Source organism: Wyeomyia smithii, chromosome 2 (assembly GCF_029784165.1).
Source record: "Wyeomyia smithii strain HCP4-BCI-WySm-NY-G18 chromosome 2, ASM2978416v1, whole genome shotgun sequence".
Taxonomy (NCBI): Eukaryota; Metazoa; Arthropoda; class Insecta; order Diptera; family Culicidae; genus Wyeomyia; species Wyeomyia smithii.
In genome coordinates, this window is record NC_073695.1 from 190,415,588 (window position 1) to 190,442,281 (window position 26,694).

At 42.8% G+C, this 26,694-nt stretch overlaps 1 protein-coding gene across 1 annotated transcript; it reads left to right on the top strand.

Annotated features, from left to right (window-relative positions):
• Positions 1 to 19,354: 19,354 nt before the first annotated feature.
• On the top strand, positions 19,355 to 25,541 carry LOC129720287 (uncharacterized). Its single transcript, XM_055671751.1, has 2 exons — positions 19,355 to 25,420; positions 25,473 to 25,541. Exons 1-2 carry the CDS (start codon positions 19,355 to 19,357, stop codon positions 25,539 to 25,541), a joined length of 6,135 nt encoding a protein of 2,044 aa, XP_055527726.1.
• Positions 25,542 to 26,694: the final 1,153 nt, after the last annotated feature.

Here is a 26,694-nt window from a genome sequence, read left to right on the forward strand (position 1 = left end):
TCATAGAGCCTCCTCTCTATCAAGGTAAATTATCGCGCAAATTATGACTACCTTTTTTGTACGAACGATGTTTGTTATCGTTTCATCCGATCATTAGTTATTCCGGTCGTTCGTCTGAAAGATTTTTTGGTGATTCAATTCGATTATCAGTTGTTCCGGTCGTTCGTCTAAAAGGGTTTTTTGGTGATTCATTATTTTGTGAGCGTTCAACGATTCAGTTAGCATCATAGTGCCTTTGCTATTGTTGACTTAAAAGCAGAAGAGTAGTGAAATTTTTGGAATGTTGTTTTGTTATTGGCCATTACATTGTACCTAGAGCATCTTTATCGATCATCTTTAGAATGATTTGCCATTGATTTTTATATATTTTGACTACTATCGTCTTAACTCAGTTATTTTGTGTTATATTTGATCTTTTTTCATCAACACTGATTTTATAAACTGTAATGTATTCTAACTCTAATGATTCGAATAATCATATTTTTTTTGCATTTTTTGCTCTGATAGCTTCTGTTATATAGCAATTTTTGTGGATTTTCCAATTCATTCACCACTTTTTGAAATTTTACAGAATATTTTTTTTGTTATAAAGAGGAATAACACTGAAAGTTTCAGGCCGATTGAGAAATCTGAATACAAGACCTAGTTACAGTCCTCGGACGCTGGCTCTTAAAGCGTTTTTTTCTGCACTTTGTTTTATTAAAATTCTTATTATCAGCATTCTAATTATTAATGTTTTCAGAAGATTACTGGTATTTCAAATACCGTGTTAGTATTTCAATTCTAAATTTCGGTCTGTTAAAGCCCAGATGGTTTTTCCGCCTCTGGGAAGAGAGGGGGGAAATTGAATTGCACCCCTGTCCACTCGCCTGCAGTTTATTATTATTCACCTACATTAAGATAAGCCACCCTACGACGATCTGGTAATTTTAATAATAGACGCAAATCTACAACCAAGCGCGGCTCGTCTGACCTACTCTGTACCGCACTCTGTGAAAACCTGAAGCCCGAAGCAGGACATGCCGACAGAGAGGTGACTTCTCTGCCATGGTTGGCGGTCAAGGTTCAGCCGCTGCGTTGCTTGTGTAGCAGCTCTTTCCCAGTGCGATGGCGACCGTCCATCCGTACATCCAACAATACTTATCATATATGAGGCAAGAATCGCGGTCAGCATCATCACCAGGCCAGCCAACCAGTTCGGGCTACTCGCATCGTCGGTTCGTGGCTTACGTTAAGTGTCTTTAATCACCAGCAAACGGTCTCGACCGATTATGATATGCGGGGTATAGGCGAATGATGGAGTACTGCATCCATTGGAGTCGATTACCGCCAGGCTGCTGGTTTGTAGGTTTCTGCTACAAGGCCAAAAAAATCATGTGTGGTCATGCATAATCGTGGATAAAATGCGTCAAGGAGCGTAAGAGGATAATTGCTCCGACACTTGTAGAGTATGTACCACCGGCAGCGTCGGCGGCAATGACTGTTCGCACATCCAAAATAGAGTGCAAGTGGTGTTGAACATCACCGATTTCGAGTGCGATCTGTGAGAGATTGGTCACACAATGTGAGAAGACAATCGAATGTTCCTGGTTCAAGCAATCATGCCTCGAATGAAGTTTTTTTTTCAATGTTTCCAGCGCTCAGGGTCAATGGGTGTCGACAAGCGTTTGTTTATAGAGTTAGACATCTTTCGATCTTTCTGTTGTTGATGCTGTGACGAGAAGATCTCACAATAAATTAATACGGAAGACGAGAAGATCTCACAATAAATCATTACGGAAGATCATTGATATTGTGCTATAGGAAAGTTCAAGTCAATCACGATTTTCTTCACAGATATAATGTTCCGTGGAATTCCATGGAAATTTGCCCATGCATCAATTTTCTGTTTATTTACATAGGGGAGATCACTGTATTAACGAAGAGGAGTGAAAATTTATAAATGTTAATTTCGGAATGATTACTTGTTTACTACGTTAAACTTGTCTTGTATTTTACAAGTGTTATGTTTAACAATAAATTTATAAATGGGGTCGAATGGTTGTTCAAAATAGTTTGTGTTTATTGCTGTAATATGATGACGCATTATCTGGCCAAAACACATACCTCTCATCGGCATGGTTGTTATGCATAAATGGAAACAAACTGGGCCGGTCGTCCACTACCTTCCTGGCAAATTGTTGTTAAGGTTTTCAGAAAATTATACATAAACTAAACCGGAAGATTTTCGCTATTAAAATGGTTTGTGGTTATCTTTTTGCTAAAACTTTACAGTTCAGTTGAAACTGTACAATGCACTTTAAAAAGGCTTCTTTTTTCGACGCCATTTCGAATAGAACTGTGCATGCATAAACAAAACAAAAATACTGCTATAAAGAGGAGAGAGGAATAATTTACATATACATAATACAATTTTTCTCTGAGCGCGTTTGTTGTCCAGTAAGAGACCCAGGAAAAAATCATAATTTTGGTTGTCACCCGTTATTCTGGCCAAAAATTAGGTTTCCTGAATTATGTTTCTGGAAAATTTTAATTTCTATCGAAACTTTAACAATTACATTCGGGAAACGAGGAATAGGCAAAAAATGACAAAACTTGACGGAATGTTCTGATACTTAGTCTGTTATTTGGGACAGGAATAACTGAAGCAATGCCTTTACCTTCAATCAAGCGGCAGTGTGAACAAATTGAAGATTTACTTTTCGTATATTTCAATTCCAAATAATTTGTGACCAGGTAACATTAGTTTATTCACTAAATGCACTCCCCAACTTTCACAAAAATGTTCAGGGTGCTCCAAAATTATTGCAACATGAAACAGAGGGCCGTTAATCATATTTTTGGCAAGTAAGAGAAAACTTTTGAAATAAAAACAATTTTTTGAGTTAAACAATTAAAAAACCGACAACTCACTCAAGTGTCATCCTTAAGTTCTGATGACAGCTCGGAGACGCTTAGGATAAGACAAGGCGGTGAATCGAATGTCATTTTTAGGAATACTCTTCCAGCAAATTGAGCGAAGTCTTTGCTCGTCCAAATTTTTATGTTTTCGTTAGGAAGCCTTTGCTTCGTATATCTCCCACACCGAGAAGTCCTTCACGTTGAGATCTGACAAGTTTGGAGGCCACTCTTTCTTGGTGATTACAGAGGGAAAGTTGGACTTGCACCAGTGTTGAACGGTCTTCTTTGTGTGAGCCGGGGCACCGTATTGCATGAAGGTCCAGTTTTGATTGTAATTCGTTTTCTGGGCCCAACAAATATCGACCCGTTAACCGACTTTGCATTTTTGTTACAATAATTATGGCGCATCCTGTAGATTACAACCGAGTAGAAATAGAAGGTCTTGAATTTTTATCCTTTCCTTTACTTATCCCTTCCTTTTTTTTACTAGAACATTGATATAAAGCAAAGATAATTTCTAAGAATTTCAGAGAATTTCAACCTCACTGCACAATGATCATATCTGCAAGACGAAGTAAAACTAATGTCACGTTTTGTACACCATTTATGCAAACAGCCTCTTGCAACGTGCCCTGCCCAGCGTGTCCGTCCAGCTTTGGCCACCTTTTAAATACTGGGTTCCCAGTAGAGTTGCTCGAGCTCATGGTTCATCCTCCGCCTCCATATTACGTTTTCCTGCACGCCGCCAAAGATCGTTCTTAGTACCCGTCGTTCGAAAACCCCAAGCACTCGCAGGTCCTCCTCGAGCATTGTCCGGGTTACATGCCCGTAGATAACAACTGGTCTTATGAGCTTCGTACGGAGGCTTAATCTGTTCGACCATCTTTTGCTTGTAAAGCCCATAGTAGGCACGACTTCCGCTGATAATACGCCTCCGGATCTCTCGACTGATATCATTGTCCTCAGTTACTAGTGAGCCAAGATAGACAAACTCGTCGACTACCTCGAACTCATCGCCGTCGATCGCAATGCTACTGCCTAGGCGTTGTCGATCGGCTTCGGTTCCGCCGGCTAGCATATATTTCGTTTTAGACGCATTCATCTGCAACCCAATCCTCGCTGCTTCGCGTTTTAGTCTGGTGTACTGTTCTGCCACCGCCGCAGTTGTTCTGCCGACAATGTCCATATCATCAGCAAAGCAAACGAATTGACTGAATTTGTTGAAAATCGTACCCCGCGTGCAATGTTGAATAACAGGCAGGAGAGACCATCACCATGTCGAAGCCCCTGCGGGATTCAAATGGACCCGACAATCTACCCGAAATCCGCACACAGCACTGCGTCCCATCCATCGCAGCCTTTGTGAGTCTAATCAGCTCCTTCGGAAAGCCGTTTTCGTCCAGAACCTTACATAGCTCTTTTCGGTCGATAGCGTTATACGCCGCTTTGAAGTGGATGAATAGGTGGTGCGTTGAGGTTCTGTATTCACGGCATTTCTGGAGGATCTGTCGTATGGTTAAGATTTGGTCTGCCGTAGACCGTCCTTCCACGAAACCGGCCTGATAACTTACCACAAATCTGTTGGCTAGCGGTGAGAGTCGGCGGAAAATGAAATGGGAAAGCACTTTGTAGGCGGCATTCAGGACGGTGATCACACGATAGTTCCCACAGTCCAATTTGTCGCCTTTATCATAGATAACCCCATACTTCCACTCCTCCGGTAGCTGTACTGTATCCCAAATTCTTGCAATACTGGCAAAGAATTTTCCAGCTTTTCCGTGCCCATTTTTATGAGCTCCGCTACGAGGCCATCCTTCCCAGCCGATTTATTGTTGTTTAGCTGCTTGTTGGCATCCTTAACTTCGCCTACCATTGAGGCTCGCACGTCTTCTACATTTGTCGCTCCGATGAGATCGCTTTCTCCGCCGCCATGGTCTCCTGCCTGGGCGCAATTCAGGTGTTCGTCCATCGGAGTACAACCATCTTTATCCCGGCACATTTCGGCTCGCGGCAGAAGCTTCTACCAGATCATCCTGGGTTGGGCTTCTGGTAGAACTTTCGTGTTTCCTGAGAATGATGCTCCAGCTCTGCAAACTCCTCCTCCTCCAGGGGCGCTTTTTTCCCGTAAGATTTGCTCTTTCCACATTCTGACGAGTGGCACTGGGCATCTTCGCCGCCGGCGCAGTGTTCTCTTTATCCGTCACCTGCCTACATTCGTCGTCGAATCACTCTTTTCGTTGGGTTCGTCCCACATGCCGGATGACGTTCTCCGCTACGCTGTTGATGGCTGTTCTGATGGTGTTCCAACAGTTCTCTAGAGGAACTTACTCCAGCTGGTCCTCTTCCGGCAGCGCAGCTTCGAGTGAATGCGCGTAGTTTTCGGCGACATTGGGCTGCTTCAGTCGCGCGAGATCCAACCGGGGCGGGCGTCGGTACCAAATGTTAGTAACAACGGAGAGTTTTGGGCGTGTCTTAACCATTACCAGGTAGCGGTCCGAGTCGACGTTAGCACTCCTATAGGATCTAACGTCGATGATGTCTGAGAAGGGCCGACAGTCAATCAGAACGTGGTCGATCTGTGTTTCTGTCTGATTTGGTGACCTCCAGGTTTACTTGTGTAGGAAGTTGTGCTGGAAGCAGCTACTACGCACGGCCATGTTCTTGGAGGCGGCAAAGTCGATGAGTCTTAGTCCCATTTCGTTTGTCAGCAGGTGCGCGCTGAACCTTTCCAATCACCGGTTCGAATTCCTCCTCCTGGCCGACCCGAGCGTTGAAATCCTCGATGACGACCTTGATATCATGTTTTGGGCTGCGGTCGTACTCACGCTCCAACTGCGCATAGAATTAATCCTGTGCACGTTTATGATGCTGATGTTAAAGAAACGGCCCTTGATTCTCAACCTGCACATTCGAGGGCTGATTGGCCACCACCTAATCACCCGTTTCCGCATCTCGCCCATCTTTATAAAAGCTGTCCCCAGCTCATGCGTGTTGACAGCTCTGGTAGATGGCATGATCATCCCGAAAGTATGTACCATTGAGCCCTTCAAGCACACATCCTGAAGCGCTACGACGTCGAATCTGCGGGATTTCAATACTTCGAAAAGCACTCGTGTGCTCCCTGGAAATTGAGAGACCGGTAGTTCCACGTCCCGAGTTTCCATTCGATAGTCCGTTTTCGTCGCATGGGTCTGTGCCGATTATTCCAGTCCAAATTTCTATGTTCCTCGTTCGTTACTTGTGAGTGTTTTACGATGGCGGCTTGTGAGCCCTGCGCACCAACCCCCAGTCTCGCCGGAGGACCATCGTGCACAACACTGTTTAGAGTCCCACGTTGGCACGAGGACACGAGGTAATCGGCCGCCCTTGACCTGGAGCTCAGACGCCGTTTTTGGCCGCTTCTAACATGGAGGACAGACGGTCGGAAACTCAAAAGAGCCCTCCTTCCCTGTCAGGATACGACCAAGTTCTCATCAGGGCTGGTTACCCGATCTTCCCTTGGTTGCTCATATCCCAGCTGGCACCGCGTGGTGGTCGAGATAGGAGTGGCTGGATAAGAGGCTAAGGACCACATGCGGGGGCTATTTTATTCCAGTAGGCGCACTTGGCCCCGATGGTACGCATTATCCAGCCATTCAGCCAGCCTATATATTCAGCCAGGGTTATACCGTGCTGGATCGAAATCCGTACACTTAAGCACATGATAATCTTCGACGGTCGATATAAAATCAAGAAATTACATATTGCTTTAAACTGACATGTTTACTTATAGGTCTACTTATATTTTATCACTATTTTCAAGCAAAATGTTTTAAACTATTCTGAAACTCGAAAAAACATGTTTGAAGAGAACATGTTTTCAATCGAAATCCGTTCGCAGTTATTCGTCTGAATCGAAATCCGTACACTTTTGAATCGAAATCCGCACGCACGCGATATAGACTGGATCAAAATCCGTACAGTAATGAATCCGTATAGATATAGAAGTACAAAAAAGAATTTTATTTTTCAATTTATCTTTAAATTTACGAATAAATATATTGTGGCGGTCAATTGGTTCCTAAAGTTTTACACGGTTTTTTTAATTTTTGTATCAGCTGAAATAGTGCAGCTTTCTGTGCAAAACATGTTTCTTAAAAATGTTAATCGTTGTCCTTCAAAATTTAAATGAAGAATAAAAAACTGCTCGAAATGCTTTAAATGACAGTTCTCTCATATACAGTACATGGGCGAACTGTCATTTAAGAAATTTCGAGCAGTTTATTATTCTTCGTCTAAAAATCGAAGGAAAACGATAAACTTTTTTTGAAAATCACGTTTTGCTCAGAAAATGCCACTTTCTCTTAATGATATTTAAAAACTGGAATAGCTTTAGGCCCCAATTGAATGATTCGACGTAAAAAACATAAAATTTTACTCGACTACCAGCTACGAGACGCCATCTTCCAGGCCCAGGTTTAAGGAGGGGGCAAATGCCCTGGGCCCCCCGATTGCTATGTCCCACTTCAAGATCCAAATCTTCCTCTCCAGCAGTGAAGTTTGGGTGGAACTCCTTTTGATTGAGATTCGTAGCCATTCGTTACGGCATCCTTTATCGTAGTCACCAGAACGCCGGAACATCTCGAAGCTTCCCGGTACGACTTTCCCTCGCGCACCTCTGTCACAGCTCATTCGAAATTGTTTGCCGTATATTTATGCTTGTTTTCTTCCATAAAATGTTGAAAACAAAGATGAAAGTTCAACAATATATGCATGATACACACCCTGTACGTATTTAGATTCGAGCGATTAACAAGGATCAAAATACGTACGGCACAGTTTTTGATGAATAAATACAATTTGCACTATTTACCAGACAATATACAGCTCGAAAATGACAAAGACTTACCTTTTCAATCGATTTCAAAAAGATTCACAGAGTAAAACACTTATATCTCACTTGAAAAACGTTTTTATCTGAAGAATGTTTCCTTAGTGAAATCTCTTACGATGCGACGAAATGACAACTGAAACTGATACACGATTGATTTTTTATTTTTAATATTATTATTTCATGGCCTACTGACGCATAGTTCAATTTAACAGAAAGCCAACAGTTCAACGGACATGTACATGTAACTTTCATATGAATTTTCATTTTTATAATGCTTAAAACTGAAGAAAAACATCAAGGTGTACGGATTTCGATACTGTACGGGTTTCGATCCAGCACGGTATACCTTTTCAGTTTTAAAAAAAAATCGAAAAAAAGCCATCTTAAATTGCAACTTTTTGGGAACATTTTCCCAAGTTTTCATAGAGATTTGATCAACACAATTGAGGGTAGAGCAATATGAAGCGCGTTTCGTCACGGCTGCATAAGCTTAACTCGAAACTTTATAGGCAATTGGGTCCTAAAGCTATACCGGTTTTTATATATCATTTGAAAAAGCCGCGTTTACTGGGCAAAACGTGATTTTAAAAAAATGTTTATCGTTTGCCTTCGATTTTTAAATGAAGAATAAAAAATCTGCTCGAATGGTCTTAGATGACGTTTCGCCCATGTACAGTATATGAGAGAACTGTCATTTAGGGCATTTCGAGCAGATTTTTATCCTTCATTTAAAAATCAAAGGAAAATGACAAACATTTTTAAAAAATCACGTTTTGCTCAGAAAATTGCACTCTTTCAGCTGATATATAAAAATCAGAAAACCGTGTAAAACTTAAGGACCCTATTATCTCGGAATTATGGTTTTCAAAAAAATACTTTGTCGTCATTATTATCACGAATAATTACTCAACCGGTTTCTTCATCTTATTTTCAAATATTCCTTATTAATGTCGACGGTCGTTGAACGATCATTTTGGATACACAAAATTTTACTTTTCCGAAGAAATGCAATTTTTAGAATTAAAAACTCTTTTTTTCGGAAGATTCCCGGCACAATTTTATACTAGTGAAATAATACAGTTTTTGGGATTTAAGTTGGCCATAGTTGGAAACGGCCATAGCTTCACTAATAATGGATATTTTGTTTAACGAATACTCATTTTTGTTGTTGAAAAACTGTTTTATTAGAAAATTACAACATCAATGTAACGATTGCTCCACACCTTGAAAATATCCAAACTTTACTCATTTGCTCGAGCGAAAAGATAGGATTTGAGAGTAGGGAACCTATTTTGAGCAGCTTATGCAGTATCCTGTGTATTGAGAATAAATACACAAATTTCATAAATTGAAATACAAACCTAAGTGTATAAATTTGTTCGCTATCTCTTTCTCTACCAGCACTTATCTTCGGATGATAAAACTGATTTGGCATGCTTCAATAAAAATCAATAAAAGTTTTCAATCAAGGGACACTATTCCAATCCCCCCGAACCTTTCTTTAAGCAAGTAAGCATGTTTGTATATTTTACTGAGATTTTTTTAGTGCCTGAGTGGCTGCAATTTTGATTTTTTTCAATTGATGTTTATTCGAACATTTCTCTGTGTTGAACGGTATCTTATACATTCGTAAGACAGCTAGTTAAATTTCAATTAACTATTTTATGTACAATTCTTAGTCTGTCGCTGATTTTTTACTATTGATTAAAAGATATTATCTACAGACATCTTAAAGCATAATAAGTACACTTTGTGTGTTATTCATGCGAAAATGGACATATTTGAGCAAAAAAAAAAAATCTTTTATTTTGGACTTAAAATTCTGAAATTGTTAAAAAAATATTTTATGACCGAATAGTTCCATATACTGCAATTTATCGCTTTTTCCTCTGGAAAAAATACCGAGGCTGTTATTTTTATAAGCTTCGGCTGACAGCTTCTTGAAAGTTTCTTCACGATTCTCACTCTTCCTGACGCGCTGTGGTACGCTTGTTCGAACCTATAGGATGAGTAATTTCGCGATAATAAAGACGTACGCGTAGGTTTAAATGTTCGCATGGAAAAATAAGTGGCCCTCCGAGCGCGGCGCGCGGAATTGTTTCTCGCCGAAGGAGAAAAGGGCGCGGTGAAGCAGAACGCAAAGACATGATTGTCAGATCGATTACATGCAAAATCGATGATCAACGAGGGGGTTCTCGAAATGGTAAGCTGGCGAGATCAAAAGCGGCCCGGCCAATGGAAGTCGTGAATGAGACGACGAATTTCCTTGATCCTTCGCGAGTTGATGCGTGGAGCTCTCGGGTATGACATTGGAAGGTTTATGATGGGTTACGTGGGGGTATGCGTGTCAAGGATAGTATTTCTTTGGTTCCGTAAATGGTCTGCGGCACGCGTTAACACGTTGAGGGAGCGTTTTTAAGAGAAGGCATTAACCTCTAAGATGCCACATCTATCGTACATGCAGATGTTCGAGTATGAAATGGAGAAGGTTTACAAGAAAAAAGTAGCATGTCTTATAATAGTTCATATCTATTTCGAAAAAGGAGAGATGATCAATCAGTGGATGATTGATCTTTCCTTGATTGAACCTCGATAAAGAACCGTGAAATTAGCTTAGGTTTTCTAAGTTAGCGAATGATCAAACAGACTATTTGGCGACTTTTACTACAGCCGAAGCGGACACGTTTGGTGTGAACTTACAGAAATTAATCATCTCTTTTTGATCCAGCTCCAGCTCGTAAAAGTTTTCAGAGAGTCGTTTTATCCTCATTTGCATATCTAACGAGTACATGAATCATAACTTTAGCTTGTTCTTTAATCACTTCCACCAGTCTGGCCAATTATGAAAAAGATGGTTTGAAAAATCTGATTATTGTGGATTTTTCTAATGTTTCGAAAACTTGTCAGACTCTAATCCTGCTTGCATTTATCTAGCTTAGAAATTGTTTCTAGAATATTTGCTAGCTGAACAATTTCATTTCTATACCATGATTATTTTGGATAAATTAGTTTTCGAGAGAGGCGTTGTTTGTTGTTCACTTGTGATGACGTAAATTCTTTTCGTGGTTTTATGTGCTACGCTAAAATTCTTGGTAAAAGTGCTACAAACGAATAAATCGTCGTAAAAGCAGACGGATGACGTCCGCATTTACGATTTGCGAATTATTAAACCATAAAATCGTGATGTCAATAATATAGCAAATATTATACCTAGTATTTTACCAAGAAATCCCACTAACTCCATTTACGACGTGTTTGAATTTCTTTGTTAAGGGTGATGTTAGGTAGTTAGCATTTTTACCAGGAATTTACTTGTCCCACACTGGTAATAACATGAGGCTACGATGCTGTTCGTCGGAAGCAGGTGCATAAACTGCTTGTAGAAATAAACACGTGCTTGAGCGACATTCCAGTGGATCGAACGATCCTCAACCTGCTTGTCGGTCAAGTGCAAGCAAATATAGCTCCCCAAAAACCACCGCCCATTCAGATACACCTTCCTACAGCTGAAGTGATCAAACGATTGGGCAAATTCGAACACACAGTACCAGAAAAACCTGTCTTCGGTCCAGTTTGAGGAAAAATACAGTGACCATCTGTTTCGCGAAGAAGTTTTCATCATCTTGTTAAATATCCAGAGAAATATGCAAATATATGCCGGAAAGAGCACCAGTCTGTGCCGTCTTCGCACAGGTTTATCAATATGCAAAGTATCCGAGTGGGGTTTTCAGAGGAATTAATAAATGTTTCTGTAATACACTGTCAACTTCAGGAATAGGGAGGTAGACTCATAGCTAATCCGTTTACTGTCTATCTATGCTTGTAATTGTTTTCATAGTTGGAGTTAAATTCATACTCAGACAACAGTGACTTGATCAATAATTCGAACTCCAACATGTTAGTTGCAACTCTTTACTCACCTACCTGTCCGGTTAACCAACAATTGTCAAAACAAGGATCTGCCGCACGAAGCAACAACATTCGTGTTGCTCATTCACTACAAAGCTGTAATCCGCTAAGCGACAATTTTATGCGATTGCTTGGGGCAGTTTGGATTGTAAATCATACCGCAGCGAAATATCACCTTCGTCCCAGCAGTTAGTGAACCGTGCATGTCCTGTGATACTTGAACCCCGATGAGACCCCTTCAACGCATTACGATGTACTATCAATTTGCGATGCATTCATCCGCTTGAACTTGAATTTCTCTGTCTCTCACCGTTGGCACAATGGGTTCATGTTGTGGCAGTTAAGGCCAAAACATGGTCTATTTGAAAGGTTGACGAACTTTCCATTCGTCATTGATTCCCCCTTTTTCCACCTTTTGCTGGTTTATCAAGACAATTATGACGTAAAGTTTTCTCTCACCCATTGTGGATCGACTCGGTGACATGCCTATCTACTAGTGTGATGGTTTTATTTGCATTTTTATTGCTGAATAAAACAAAGAGGAACCCTGGTCGGGTTGACGAAGCTAACCCTACATTCGCTACTATTAGGTTGGAATGATATATTTCACCAAAGGATACAGGAAGACACTTTTCTCTTGTCACCTGACCTTTGTCGTTTATTTGTCTGACTGCAGCCAGTTGAGCGGTTAGCTGATCAAGAGGTTACTCTGATAGACAATACAGAATATACTATGTCAATTCATTTGCTGGACTGCAACAGAACGTACCCATGTTTTAGGTTATGTTTTATGTATAAATTCTTCTTGAGCATAAGCTTGATGTGATGTTAGTAAAGTTGCACAAAGATGTAAGACGACTAATTTGGGATTAATTAGCCATCTAAAATGTACAACATTTCAGTAGCTTCCGCTTTGTATAGATCGATAACGGCGCCGGCTACGTCTTTGCGGTCGGTTATGAAACGAAAGGAAGAGTGTTACCATCGTTGTTGCCAAAGACCGAGTTTGCTTCTGCATGTCTAACAACTAAAATATGAAAGGAAGATTACTATTTTGTCTTCGTGACAAGTGACAAATTTTTGTAATTTCACCCTTCCCTCTAAGTGGTTTTATACAGATTCTACTTTTTTGCCAAGCCTTATTAGTTACTCTGTCAAGTATCGGCAACTACAACTGCCTGGAAAAGTATTCATTTAACTATGTGTGTGTGTTTTTTTTTCCTGGAATTAAGCGAGAGGGAAGGGTCAAGTATGAGGAACAGAGGAAACCTGAGAAAAAACCCATGCGTAAAAGTCTCTCTGACATAGAACGAGTGTGGTTCTACTAAAATTTGAGCTCATAACTATTTGCACTCCTAAGCGGACTCTGCAACCGAGCTTCCCTGTGGATAAATTCTTTTTGTTTTTAATTGTTTGGTACAATTTTTGTTACGTACGGTACGTTGCTTGGGTTATCATCGATCAATCATAACTATTCTGCATTCATCATACTGTAACATTAGCTTATTATATGTCCGTTTTCGATTTCAAACTAGCTACAGAAAGTTTTTTTTCTTATTACTTGATTGTGTAAGTAACGTTTTCACCAATCGAGCAGTTGGTATATTTTGCCTAGAAGGTAGGTTATTTTTTTGAAAAATACAGTCGCTACTGATATGAAATTATGAAATAAAGAATAACTTTAAAGTTTTTCACATTCTCGAGATATTCGAATGGATGGCAAACGGCTGGGCAAAACAACCCGTACTACTTGGTATAAATAGATGGCAAGTGTGGTCCAGAGCATATTGACTAGCTACTTCTATCTTTTTTTTAAGGGGGGGATTTGTTAGTAGCTTAAGTATTTATGATAAATATTAGTAAGTAATGAGTATGTGTGTCCAATCACAACTGGTGACTTCTCAACACTATTAGAAATTTGTTATTTTTTATTTAATTGTTAGGATTTGTTTGCTTTTGCAACCAGGACTTATCATTCGTAGGAATTCAAACCTACTTGTCAAAAAAGGGTAAGTAAACTTACAACTAACTTAATTGCTAACTTATTGGCTATAAAGAGAGCATATCGTAGCAATTGAGGATGGCAACGATTTTTGTCAAAAATTGTTAATAATTTTATTTGACATAGCTTCTAATGGTTCAACACCAGTAAGTCTATGTAATTCGAGTGTAGCTAGTTCTATCCCTATTTTCTTTTGCCCCGTTATTGAGAGGGAATGCCTTCGCTCTACCGCCAATGACAATGGCTTGAGGATAGTGCATGTTTTGCATGTCTAAACGTTCGGGAGCACACCTGGAGAAACTTCAATAGCAAAGTCTGCAACTAGATCGACCTGACCAACGGACGGCACTTTTCAGACGTCATCGACACGATCGACCATCTGGGCGAACTTTTTTGTTTACCAACGCGGCGGAGCAGTAGAATACTCCTTCCACCTTGACAGCAGTAGAACTCTCCTTCCACCTTGACAACCACGAAGCCCTCCTTCAAGGTTGATATAATCTTTTGAACCGGCAACCTGTCCGTCGTCCATGTGGCCGCCATCCCGAACTGGGTAGCAGAAAAGTCCGGGATGATCACGAACTAAAGGATAGACGACGGCCACACTAATAGCGACCATCAGCTGTAACGTGGATACAAGGAGGCAAGCAACGGGTATGGCCAATACTCCAACCATTTGCAGCTAGAAGACATCGCACCTTGATGTCGATGTATTTGAGGAAGTATCAAGTTGGTATCTTGAAGCGGGGAGGCTCCCCCGCCTGGCGATCCATTTATTGCTACACTGTCGCGGGCGTGCAACACCTCCATGCTCATCCTCCATGGTTTCTCATCCTTGAAATGGAAGGCTACCAGCGTACTGATAGACCTACGCACTAGCCGACCTCCACAGTGCATGCCTTCGTGCGAGACGGAGATTGGAGCGTCGGACAGCATTCAAATCTACTGAGGTAACGTTAAAAAGCCCACTAAAAACTGGTTAACAAGTCTGTTTTAATAGACTATACGACAGCGCCAAGACGGAACCCATGGGGTGTCACCTACAGGATTGTAACGGCCAAGACCAGAGGTGCGTCAACCCCGGCAGAGCAATCACCAGTCATGTTGAAGCGGATCATTGAGGAACTCTTCTCATGCCACTAGTCAAATCCCTGAGCTCCGGCACCATAAACAGTGAGTGACGGTAGGCGCGCAGAGATCGAGGAGGCGATAAGGGTAACGGATGATGAACTCATTGAGATCGCAAACACCTTGAAGGTGAGCAAGCCGCCGGGGCCAGACGGAATCCCGTACCTGGCCATTAAGACGGCCATAAAGGTAACCTCCAGGTTGTTCAGGGCGGTCGTGCATAAATGCTTAGTCGACTGCCTCTTCCCGGACAAGTGAAAGCGGCAGAGACTGGTTTTTTGTGTATTACTGCCAAAGGCCGGGAAACCACCAGGGCACCCATCGGCAGATAGACAAATCTGTTCACTAGCCATCGCGGGCAAGGTGCTTGAGAAAGTAATCCTCAACAGACTAGTGAGATTCACCGGGAGTGGAATCGGTCTGTCAAGCAACCAATTCGGCTTCCGTAAAAATAGTTCCACGGTGGACGCTATTCTCTCCGTCACCAAGACGGACCCAACCTTTTTGGTTCCGCGGCCCCTTTTGTTAAACACAAAGAGCTTCGCCGTATTTTTGTAAAGCACAGAGGGCTTTGCTGCTTCCAACAAAGAATTTCAGATGCAAGTTTTGGTTGCGTTCATATTGTCCTGCCACAAATTGAAGTGTCACGTCCTGGTCCTAATTGGCAATTCACAGAGTTTTTTTATTCTCGTTTTTTTCCGTCAGTCTAGTTCCGCCACTTGCCAAACTTGCAGTCTTTAAAACACTGATTCTTCCGGTGGCTCTCTACGGCCATGAATCATGGACGCTGAATAAGGCTGATCGCCAAGCTCTTGGAGTTTTTGAGCGTAGGATTTTGCGTTCAATCCTTGGCGGCAAACTAGGGAATGGTGTTTGGCGCAGACGCATGAACCATGAAGGGTACCAAGCATACAAATCGGCGGATATAGTCAAGCGGGTAAAACACGGCAGGCTTCAGTGGGCTGGGCATGTAGCGAGAATGCCGGATGAGCGTCAAGTGAAGGCTATATTTAGCAAGAATCCCGACGCCTGGACAGGTGACTCCACCCAGGACCCTAACTTACGACCCATTGATTAACGGACCGGCGATAATGGCTTTGCTCCCTCATGCGATAGAAGGCGTGATCCCAGAAATTCTTCGCCTCAGAAAATCTCTCGGTGTCGGCTAGGATTGAATCTAGACCAGTTGAGTTGGTTGTGAGTGGATCACGCCACCCCACAACCATCGACACCTTTGTTGGCATTGTGATTCGGACCTAGGCCACCAGCGTGGTTGGCGGAGATGTTACCAACTACGCTAGGCCCCCCGCCGATTCACAGAAACCACTGTTTTAGGAAATATTTCCAGAATCGAGTGCAGGTGTACAATACACACGAGGGTTAGAAATGCATCTCAATTACCTACCGCAGATGTATCGCAAGAAGTCTGCGGTGAGTCAATCAGCGAGGTTGAGTAGAAAGCCACGCTACGCATACGCGAGGTTGAGGATTGGATGCACTATACTGCCCTTCCAAGCATAGTTGTCCCAGCGTGCATAAGTTTTGTGTAGAACATTGGAACGGCAGTATAGGAAGCTGGAGTTAACGCACCATGAGACGCGTCCTGGCTGACGAAGAGGATGTAGAATGCTTCGATCAACGTGACACAAGAGGAATACGGTCAAATTTGGAGGCCAGGTGGCAGTAGGAATAGTTTAACTCTATTGAAGGTAGATGGTCACATCGACTCATCTCGATGATAGCCGGATGGATAGAGAGGCGCCATAGGAAAGTTAACTTACACCTGATACAGATCCTGTCAGGCCATGGTTGCTTCAGGCACACGGAGTCACCCATGTGCCCACAATGTTCTGGTGTGGAAGAGACCGCTGAGTATGTGCTCTTTGTATGTCACAGTTTACTACCACAGATACCATACCGAAAAACATAGTGCGTTGGATGCGCGACGACAAGAGCATCTGGAGAGCAATCAATACGGTTGCTTCCCAGATCGCTCTCACGTTGCAAGGCATCAATCGACGGATCATCCGTCGATATGTTGGCGAACTGCCTGCCTTTAGGGAGTTAGATGAAAGGGAATTAACTAAGGGCGTGCACTAAGCACACTCGCCCCTCGTTAGTTAGTGAACATTCCGAGGTTATCAGCAGAAGGAGTATACTCTGAGAGTTGATGGATCTGAACGATTTATGGAAGCACATCCACGACGTGGTCAGTGAAACAGTGATAGGTATGACAGTGGGAGCCACGTGTAGTTGGAGATTCGATGTTGAGTGTCAAGGGGTGTCGGAAGAAAAGAACCGGGTCTATGCCAACATGTTAGTAATAGCAAACCTTATGACGCGTCAGATGTGGGGAAAATACAGGGAAGCTCGAGCTTCCGAAAAGAGGTTCGCTTTGAGTGAACGCTTTGATCGTGTCCTTGCGGAGGTGGAAAATTGCTTCATCAGGCACGACACGAGGAGCTTGTATAGGGCGAATAACGGAATGAGGAACCAAACCGTGTCAGTTCCTGCCATGTATATCGACCGTGAAAAAACCTGCTAAGTCAGGAGTTCAGGGCGATGGAAACAACACTTCGAAGTGCTGAAGGGTGTGAAAGTTAAAAGAGTCGTGCAATTCACGAAATTTCTGCTTCGGACGCTGATTATCCTGGTGGTGTTTTACGGACATGAATCATGGACTTGAAAAGAAACCCATCGGCGAGTTATCAGGATCTTCGAGCATAGAGTACTGCGATGCTTGGTGGGCAAATTAGAAAATAGGGTGTAGCACAGATGCATGAATCCCGAGCTGTAGCAAGTATACAAGCACATTGATATTGTAAAGTTTATGAAAAACGGCAAGTTACAGTGGTCTGCCCACGTAGCGCGTATTGCTGATGAGCGACTAGTAATGATAATACTCAGCAGAAGCCAATAACTTCGAGGCAGACAACGCACGCGATGGATGTGTGCTGTCGACGAGGACGTCCGAGATGCGGGTATAAGAGGCGACTGGAGAGGAGCAGCCCAAGACCGTGTTTTATGGAGGCGTATTCTGGATACGGCAAAGGATGATCTGTTGCAATAAAAGTAAAGTAAGTAAGGGATATTTGCAGCCTCTAATGGTTATGAATTTATATCTTCTTCAGGTTTGCTGTCATGGTACAAAAAAGTCAACTTAAAGCTCATTTAATTACCAAGCTGATGCAAAAGCAAAGCAAAGCCTTGGTGCTACAATCCGATTCGGAGCTTAACCACCTGTTTTTTATACACAGACTTCGCAGCCGTCTGTTTAGTGTACAGGACAATTGCGGGGCTAGCGCTACGATTCTACTGATACTAACAGTCTCTCTTAAGCCGAGACTCGAACCTTGGCTTGTTAGGCCAGCATCGTAACTCAAGATCATCTGGGAGATGCCAAGCTGATGATTCTTTCTTAAATTGGCAATAATCGCAATAATCCGATCACTCAAAAGTTGGAATCAAACATCAGATGCTTCAAATTTCCAATTGAACTGTTTTTTCTGTAGCTCTGGTCCAGATTTGTTGTAAATGTTTCTCATTTTGGCAATCTGCTTCATTTTAGAAAGGACCCAATCTGTCAGAACCCAGCACATTCAAATAGAAAAATAATGTTACTATTGACTATATCAAAATGAAGAACCTCCATAATGGCTATTGGTAAAAAGAACCATTGGTTTTTGTAAGTACTCTTTCCGGTAAATTTCCTGTTGATTGTTTCTGTGGTAATGAATTGCTTTTCCGGCCACAAGGGCAGGTTACATGAGAAATGCAATATTTTTGTCATATTAATGTTTTTAACTATTCTCGACACTGTGGAACTATCGCCATCTCGAGAATTGCTTACGGAATGACAAAGCCATATTTCATCGAAATATTTCATCCTTGGCTGAAATATTGCAAATGATACAAATATGTAATAGCGTTGTGATTGATTATCGTAAAAACAAATCTTAAGAGTCATTCAGGAACCAATGAAAAATTTGTTTCTAAGTTGAAATAACAAACAAATAAACATACAACCAAAGTAAAATAAAGAATTATTTTACGAAATTTCGATAAAATTCGATTTCTCATCAATATAAAATGATTCGCCCTGTTGGCGTAAACAAAATCCCCGTCTTCATTTCCCTTAGTGCTTAACCGGTTATTCGTCGGACATAGAAAAAAAAGCCTATTGTCGGACATAAACTAAACTGGCAACCCGATCTAAACTCAAAAGTGACAGGCATAGATCAGTTGCAACTAATGATTAGTGAGCTAGAGACGTTTTTTATTTCCATCCATTCCCCCAATTGCAAATTACTTATCTGCCACACTAGGCAAAGAAGAACATTGTTGCGGAACATACATCTATACACGTTGAAGACATTATTTGTAAGTACATTTATGTAAAAGTACACCTAAAATTAAGCAATTAAAAATTACAGCTTGAAGCCTACTCCGATAAAACAAGGAGTTCGACTCTGAGAGGTCCGAAACAATTTCCGTTCCAGCAACAAACTTCAAGAAATAATTAATTGCGTTAATAAAACAAAATGGCGGAATCACACGTTAATGCCACTGATCCATCTGATGCAAGCAGCAATGATCGCCATTGCAAAGTGTGCAACCTGCCTGACGAGCTGGACAAGATGGTCCAGTGTGATGGGTGCAATGCCTGGGATCATTTCTTTTGTGCTGGCGTGACTGATAGCATCGCTAATGAAAGTCGAAGCTACTATTGTCAAAATTGCGTTCCAAGAGCTCCTCGTTCTTTGTCCACCTCGAGATCAACCACCGCTAGTACCCGTGAGGCACGAATTCAACTCGAATTGCAGCGCCTAGCTGAGGAGAAGGAGTTAAAAGCTCAGGTTATGACAGAAAGAGAGTCTCAGGAAAAAGAAATGCAAGAGAAGGCCCTAAAGTTGGAAAGAGAGAGGAAAAATAAGGCAATTGCTGACAGGCTATCGTTGGAGGCAGAATTCATCAAAAAGAAATATGAACTGCTCCAGTTACAATTGGACGAAGACAGTGAAAGTTCAAGTGTGCGCAGTCGGCGTAGTGCAGTACTAAACACCGGCAAAGTTCAAGATTGGGTTAACAGTAGAACCGATGTGACCCTGGGCACCAATACTGGTATCAGTCAATCCACTGGGCCCACGTCACAAGCTGTAGAACCCGCGGCACTAGTACCGACTTCCGAAAGCTCGAATAACCTATGCGGCGATCATCTGGTTTCTCCTTTAGTGGCATCGATCCCAGCCCAATCGACTCCACATTCCAACAAGGTTAATGAAGAAGTTACACAACATCAGTCGGTGGTGACAGCTCTCACCGCGATCAAGGATACAGTTGCTGTTCAGCCGACGACACAAAGCACAGTCGGACGTGGTGCCTCCCAGCAGTTAATTGCAGAGACCGCTACAACGTCACCGGCAACGGCGCTGTCTACAGCAGCAAACAATCAGTTCAGTGGTGGTTTAAAATTACACAATGATATTGTACACGAAAATTACACGAGTATAGGGCCTGTAGGTTATCAAAACGTAGCTGCAGATTATAGGGCGAATTATGTGTTTAACAATACTGGGTTACGCTATAATACACAACCGATTTGGCCTGCTCAGTCATGTTATACTGGTACTGGTTCAGTTCCTCCGATGGGTTGGAACTGTAATTCTGTTACGGTTTCAAACACTCCGTTGACTGCAGTTGCAGTATCCGCCCTTCCCCCTTCGTCGTTACCCTCGATAAACGCATGGTCGAACAATACGTCTCTGAATCGCCCGTTTGTTAAAAGTGTTCCGAGCTACCAAACTCCCATATTTTCGGTTCCCCAAGCTACCAACCCAGCCACGCGATCGCCTACAGGACCGACCGCTCAGCAAATAGCAGCTCGACAAGTCGTCTCGAAGGACCTTCCCTCGTTTTCTGGCGACCCAGCCGAATGGGCACTCTTTTGGAATAGTTACATAGGTTCAACTGAAATGTGTGGGTTCACAGATGCTGAAAACCTCGTACGATTGCAGCGATGCATCAAAGGAGAGGCTAGGAAAGCTGTCAGCTGTTTTCTACTTCATCCGTCACATGTGCCTGAGGTGATTAATACTTTGCAGACACTGTTCGGTCGCCCGGATGCCATAATAAATTCGTTACTTAACGAAGTTCGAGCCACTCCAGCTCCCAAACCGGAAAAATTAGCAACGCTAATAAATTTCGGACTTGTTGTAAGGAACCTTTGTGCCCATCTGGTAAACACTGGCCAAGAAGCGCATTTGGCAAACCCCACTTTACTACAAGAGTTGGTCGATAAATTGCCAGCCAACATAAAGCTCGACTGGGCATTGACTAAGCAGCGGTATCCAGTTGTAGACCTCCGTATCTTTGCGGAATATATGAGCGTGATTGTTTCGGCCGCCAGCAGCGTTACGTCCGTAGTGGAGCCGTGTGCACAACGCACAGAGCGACATAATGGAAAATCCTTTGTCAATCCCCATACGTTGGAAAACGTCACCGATCGGGAATATACAAATGTCGATGAATCAAAAAGGCAAACGGCTAGAAGCGAGCGCCCATGTATGGTATGCCAGGATGTTGGTCATAAGCCAAAAGACTGTACCGTGTTTCATCAAAGTTGCCTAGCTGATCGGTGGAAGATCGTAACAGACTTACATCTCTGTAGACGGTGCTTGTTCCCTCACGGAAGGTGGCCTTGCAAAGCTCCCCTTTGTGGCGTAAATGGATGTCAGCAACGCCACCATCGTTTGCTTCATTCTACCGAGCAAGCAGAAAATGTGTATGCCAGGGCGGGAACAGTCGCCGTCCATCATAATGCGCCTCTACAGACACTCTTCCGTATGATTCCGGTAACATTACATGGAAATGGAAAATCTGTCGCAACTCTAGCCTTTCTGGACAGCGGATCAGATTCTACTTTAGTAGAAAAGTCGATTGCCGACAAATTGGGACTAGCCGGTCCTGCAGACCCCCTCTGCATGCAGTGGACGAATGGAGTGAAGCGAACCGAAGTGAACTCTCGTCGTGTGCAACTTTTTATATCCGGAAACGAATCAGGCCAACGGTACGCTTTGAATGGTGTTCGTACGATAAACAGCTTGGGTTTACCTCGTCAATCAATCAAGTTCGAAGACTTTGAACGCGTTTTTCCTCACCTGCAGGGATTGCCGATAAAAAGTTATAGCGAAGCATCTCCTGGAATTTTGATTGGCCTGGATAATACCAGAATGAAGACTACACTTGAGCTACGAGAAGGCAGGAAGAATGAACCGGTAGCGACGAAAACGCGGTTAGGGTGGGTATTATTCGGGAACGCCAACAAATTAGATAACCCTGTACCTTCACACATTTTTCATATATGCGCACACACGTACGATCAGCAGTTACATGAACTGGTAAAGCAATTTTTTGCTGTAGAAGGTGCCGGGGTTTCGCACGACAATGCAATAGAATCGGCAAATGACAAACGTGCCAGGGCTATACTTAAAGCCACCACAACTCGAACCTCAAGCGGAAGATTTCAAACTGGCCTTCTGTGGAAATTTGACCAAGTGGTACTCCCGAATAGTAAAATTATGGCGGAACGACGGTTATATTGCTTGGAAAAGCGATTGGCGAAATTTCCAGAGCTTTATGCTAACGTGAGGAAACAAATTTCAGACTACCAGTCCAAAGGGTACGCGCATGTTGCCTCGGATGGGGAGCTAGCCAATTTCGGACAAAACCCTGTATGGTATCTTCCCCTTGGAGTGGTGATTAATCCGAGAAAACCGGAAAAGGTACGTGTAGTCTGGGATGCGGCTGCCATGGTACGCGGAGTTTCCCTGAATTCAGTCCTTCTGAAAGGACCCGACTTGTTAACATCGCTTCCAGCAGTTTTGAGTCGGTATCGACAAAGACAAATCGCTATAAGCGGGGACATCAGAGAGATGTTTCACCAGGTATTGATTCGACCAGAAGACCGCCAAGCTCAACGCTTTTTGTGGAGGGATAACCCATCACTTCCCATCAAAGTTTTCGTGATGGATGTGGCCACATTTGGATCTTCATGCTCACCTTGTTCCCTCCAATATATCAAGAATCTAAATGCCAACGAACACGCCCAAACTCATCCTGTAGCGGCAGCCGCGGTGGTAGCGAACCATTACGTCGACGACTATCTCGACAGCACAGACACGGTTGATGAAGCAATACATCTAGTCTCAGATGTAAAAACTGTCCATGCTAATGGTGGATTTGAAATTAGACACTGGCTGTCCAGTTCTCCAGAAGTCCTCGAGCGAGTGGGGGGAGAGAATTCAGATAAAATGAAATCCTTCGTACTAGATAAAACCAACGCTATTGAACGGGTTTTAGGCATGGTCTGGCTGCCTCAAGAAGACGTATTTTCCTTTTCTATCGAGCTGCGAGATGGACTAGCACAACTATTACTAGGTGAGAGAATCCCTACGAAAAGAGAAGTCCTGAGCCTCGTCATGAGCGTGTTCGATCCGTTGGGGCTAGTGGCAGTTTTCCTAATCCACGGCAAAGTAATGCTGCAGGATATATGGAGGGCTGTAACCGATTGGGACGATCGTATATCAGCGCAATTACTACCACGATGGAAACAATGGATTTTGCTGTTACAGGATCTGCGAAACATCAAAGTGCAAAGGTGTTATTTTCCGGGATACCGCCCCAGTACGTATGATACGTTAGAACTTCACGTGTTCGTAGACGCCAGTGAGACATCATATGCTGCAGCAGCTTATTTTCGCGTGATTGATGGTGATGAAGTTCGGTGTACTCTGGTACAAGCAAAAACAAAAGTCGCACCACTAAAACCGCTGTCTATTCCGCGCTTGGAATTACAAGCTGCGGTTATTGGCACTAGGTTGATGAAATCTATCGTGTCGAGCCATACGCTACAGATCAAACGTAAAGTAATGTGGAGTGACTCGAACACTGTCTTGGCTTGGTTGGCGGCAGATCCCCGAAAAAGGACGCAGTTTGTGGCCTTCCGAATCGGAGAAATTCTAGAAAATACAGAACTCGGTGAATGGAAATGGGTGCAGTCGAAATGGAATGTAGCGGATGAGGCCACCAAATGGGGCAAAGGACCTTGTCTGAACATTGATAGTCGGTGGTTTAGGGGCCCAGAATTCCTGTACAAAGATGAAGAATGCTGGCCCAGAAATAAAATGAACGTTCCAGACACTACTGAGGAGCTACGACCAATTTACGTTCATCCGCATGTTGTTGTGAAACCAGTTGTGGAATTTTCACGCTTTTCAAAGTGGGAGCGGTTATTGCGCGCCGTCGCTTACGCGCGCCGTTTTATTCTACGATGCCGATACCCTAGTGATTCACCAAACACAGTATCACTGCTAATAAACCGGGAAGAACTTGTTGGCGCAGAAAATGCTATTTGGAGGCTAGTTCAAGCAGAAAGTTTCTCCGATGAATGGGTAACCCTCCAAACAAATCTAAACCTTTCTGTTAATCAGCAGACACAAATATGGAAAGGAAGTAAACTATATAAACTTTCTCCTTTGTTTGGCACGGACGGTGTTATAAGGATGAAACGACGCCTGGGAGAAGCACCTTGGATTTCAATTGACGTAAAATTCCCCGTCATACTACCTAAAGAGCATTACGTTACAGACTTATTAATCGATTGGTTTCACAGAAAATTTGTTCATGCTAATAGTGAAACGGTTGTAAACGAAATCAGACAGACATATCACATACCAGCACTTAGAGTGCGAGTGCGAAATGTTGGCAGGCGCTGCGCATGGTGCAAAGTATATCGAGCAGCACCGGAAATTCCGAGAATGGGCTCACTCCCAGCGCCTCGGATAACTCCCTACGTTAGACCATTTACATTTGTGGGGTTAGACTATTTCGGTCCCATTATTGTGCGACTTGGTCGCAATGATGTAAAACGGTGGGTGGCATTGTTCACGTGCCTCACTGTGAGAGCCCTTCATTTAGAGATTGTTAGTAGCCTCTCAACCGAGTCCTGTAAAATGGCAATTAGAAGGTTCATCGGGCGTAGAGGTGCACCGCAAGAGATCTACTCGGACCAAGGAACCAATTTTCAAGGATGCAGCCGCGAACTGTCTATAGAGCTAAATGCGATGAATGAACAACTGGCGCAAACATCCACAAATACTACCACCCAGTGGAAGTTCAACCCCCCCTACGCTCCTCACATGGGTGGCGCTTGGGAAAGGCTCGTCCGATCGGTGAAAGCAGCCCTTAGTACTCTTTTGATGCACAAAAAACCTAATGACGAAACCTTATCAACTGTACTTATAGAAGCCGAGTCCATCGTTAACTCACGCCCTTTGACTTACGTACCATTAGATGATGCTGAGCAAGAAGCGATTACACCAAATCACTTTCTGCTACTAAGTACGAAAGGAGTGAATCAACCAACCACGTTGCCGACCGATGTGCGCTTCGCGTTGCGTTCAAACTGGAAATTGACCCAAGTGATGCTGGACAATTTTTGGAGGCGCTGGATTCGGAAATATCTACCTATAATCGCAAGGCAAACGAAATGGTTTAATGCAAGAAAATCGCTGCAGGTCGGTGATCTCGTCATCCTAGTCGATGAGGGTGTACGCAACAGTTGGACTAGAGGCAAAATCTTGGAAGTATATCCTGGAAAAGACGGCCATGTCCGTCGAGCCAAAGTGCAAACGAAATCGGGAATTTTTGAAAGACCAGCTACCAAGCTAGCGTTAGTAGACATACGTGAAATGAATGGTACAGCAGAAGAAACTTCGAGCCATACGGGTGGGGGCATGTTGGCGTAAACAAAATCCCCGTCTTCATTTCCCTTAGTGCTTAACCGGTTATTCGTCGGACATAGAAAAAAAAGCCTATTGTCGGACATAAACTAAACTGGCAACCCGATCTAAACTCAAAAGTGACAGGCATAGATCAGTTGCAACTAATGATTAGTGAGCTAGAGACGTTTTTTATTTCCATCCATTCCCCCAATTGCAAATTACTTATCTGCCACACTAGGCAAAGAAGAACATTGTTGCGGAACATACATCTATACACGTTGAAGACATTATTTGTAAGTACATTTATGTAAAAGTACACCTAAAATTAAGCAATTAAAAATTACAGCTTGAAGCCTACTCCGATAAAACAAGGAGTTCGACTCTGAGAGGTCCGAAACAATTTCCGTTCCAGCAACAGCCCTATTAGGCCGAGAAGAAAATTTTTGAATTTATATGAAAAAAAAAACCCAGAAAATTAAATCATCATCCTTCGTGATTTCACACCAAAGTCGTTATTTTCACAATAAAGTAGAAGAACTGGTTATGCTTCTTTTTTTGGATACGCAAAAGTAAACATATCGTAAATATTGACCGTCTATATGACTCACAACATTATTGATGACGACGAATAAATTGTTTCGATTCTACCTTTTGACCCCTACAATGTCATTGCAGTTTGAACACTGTAACTATGTATAAAAGAAATTTACATACAATTTATACCTGCTAATCAATTTCTGTCAGTGAAATCAACCGGCTATCATTTCCGTATCGATATCTGGTGATGACGCTCTCACCGCAGCCATTAAGGAACTGAGCGTTTTGTCGTGCATTAGTGCGAAGGACCTGAGCGGAAAGACGTGACCCGATATCGACATGCTTGCGATATCAGTCAACCGTGTCTGGCAGCGGAAGACAGCCGGATCTGTTTTCGTATCTGGATAATAATCTTTCGACATACCAGTTCGCTTTAATACCCAGGTCGCACTTCCATCGGGACGGAAAGCTATTCATCATTCCACGAAATAGCCAGCCGCCGGCAAGACGCAGCGTTTAGATGAATTGCCCGGTTTTCGCTAGGAAAGTTCAGTTCAATCCCA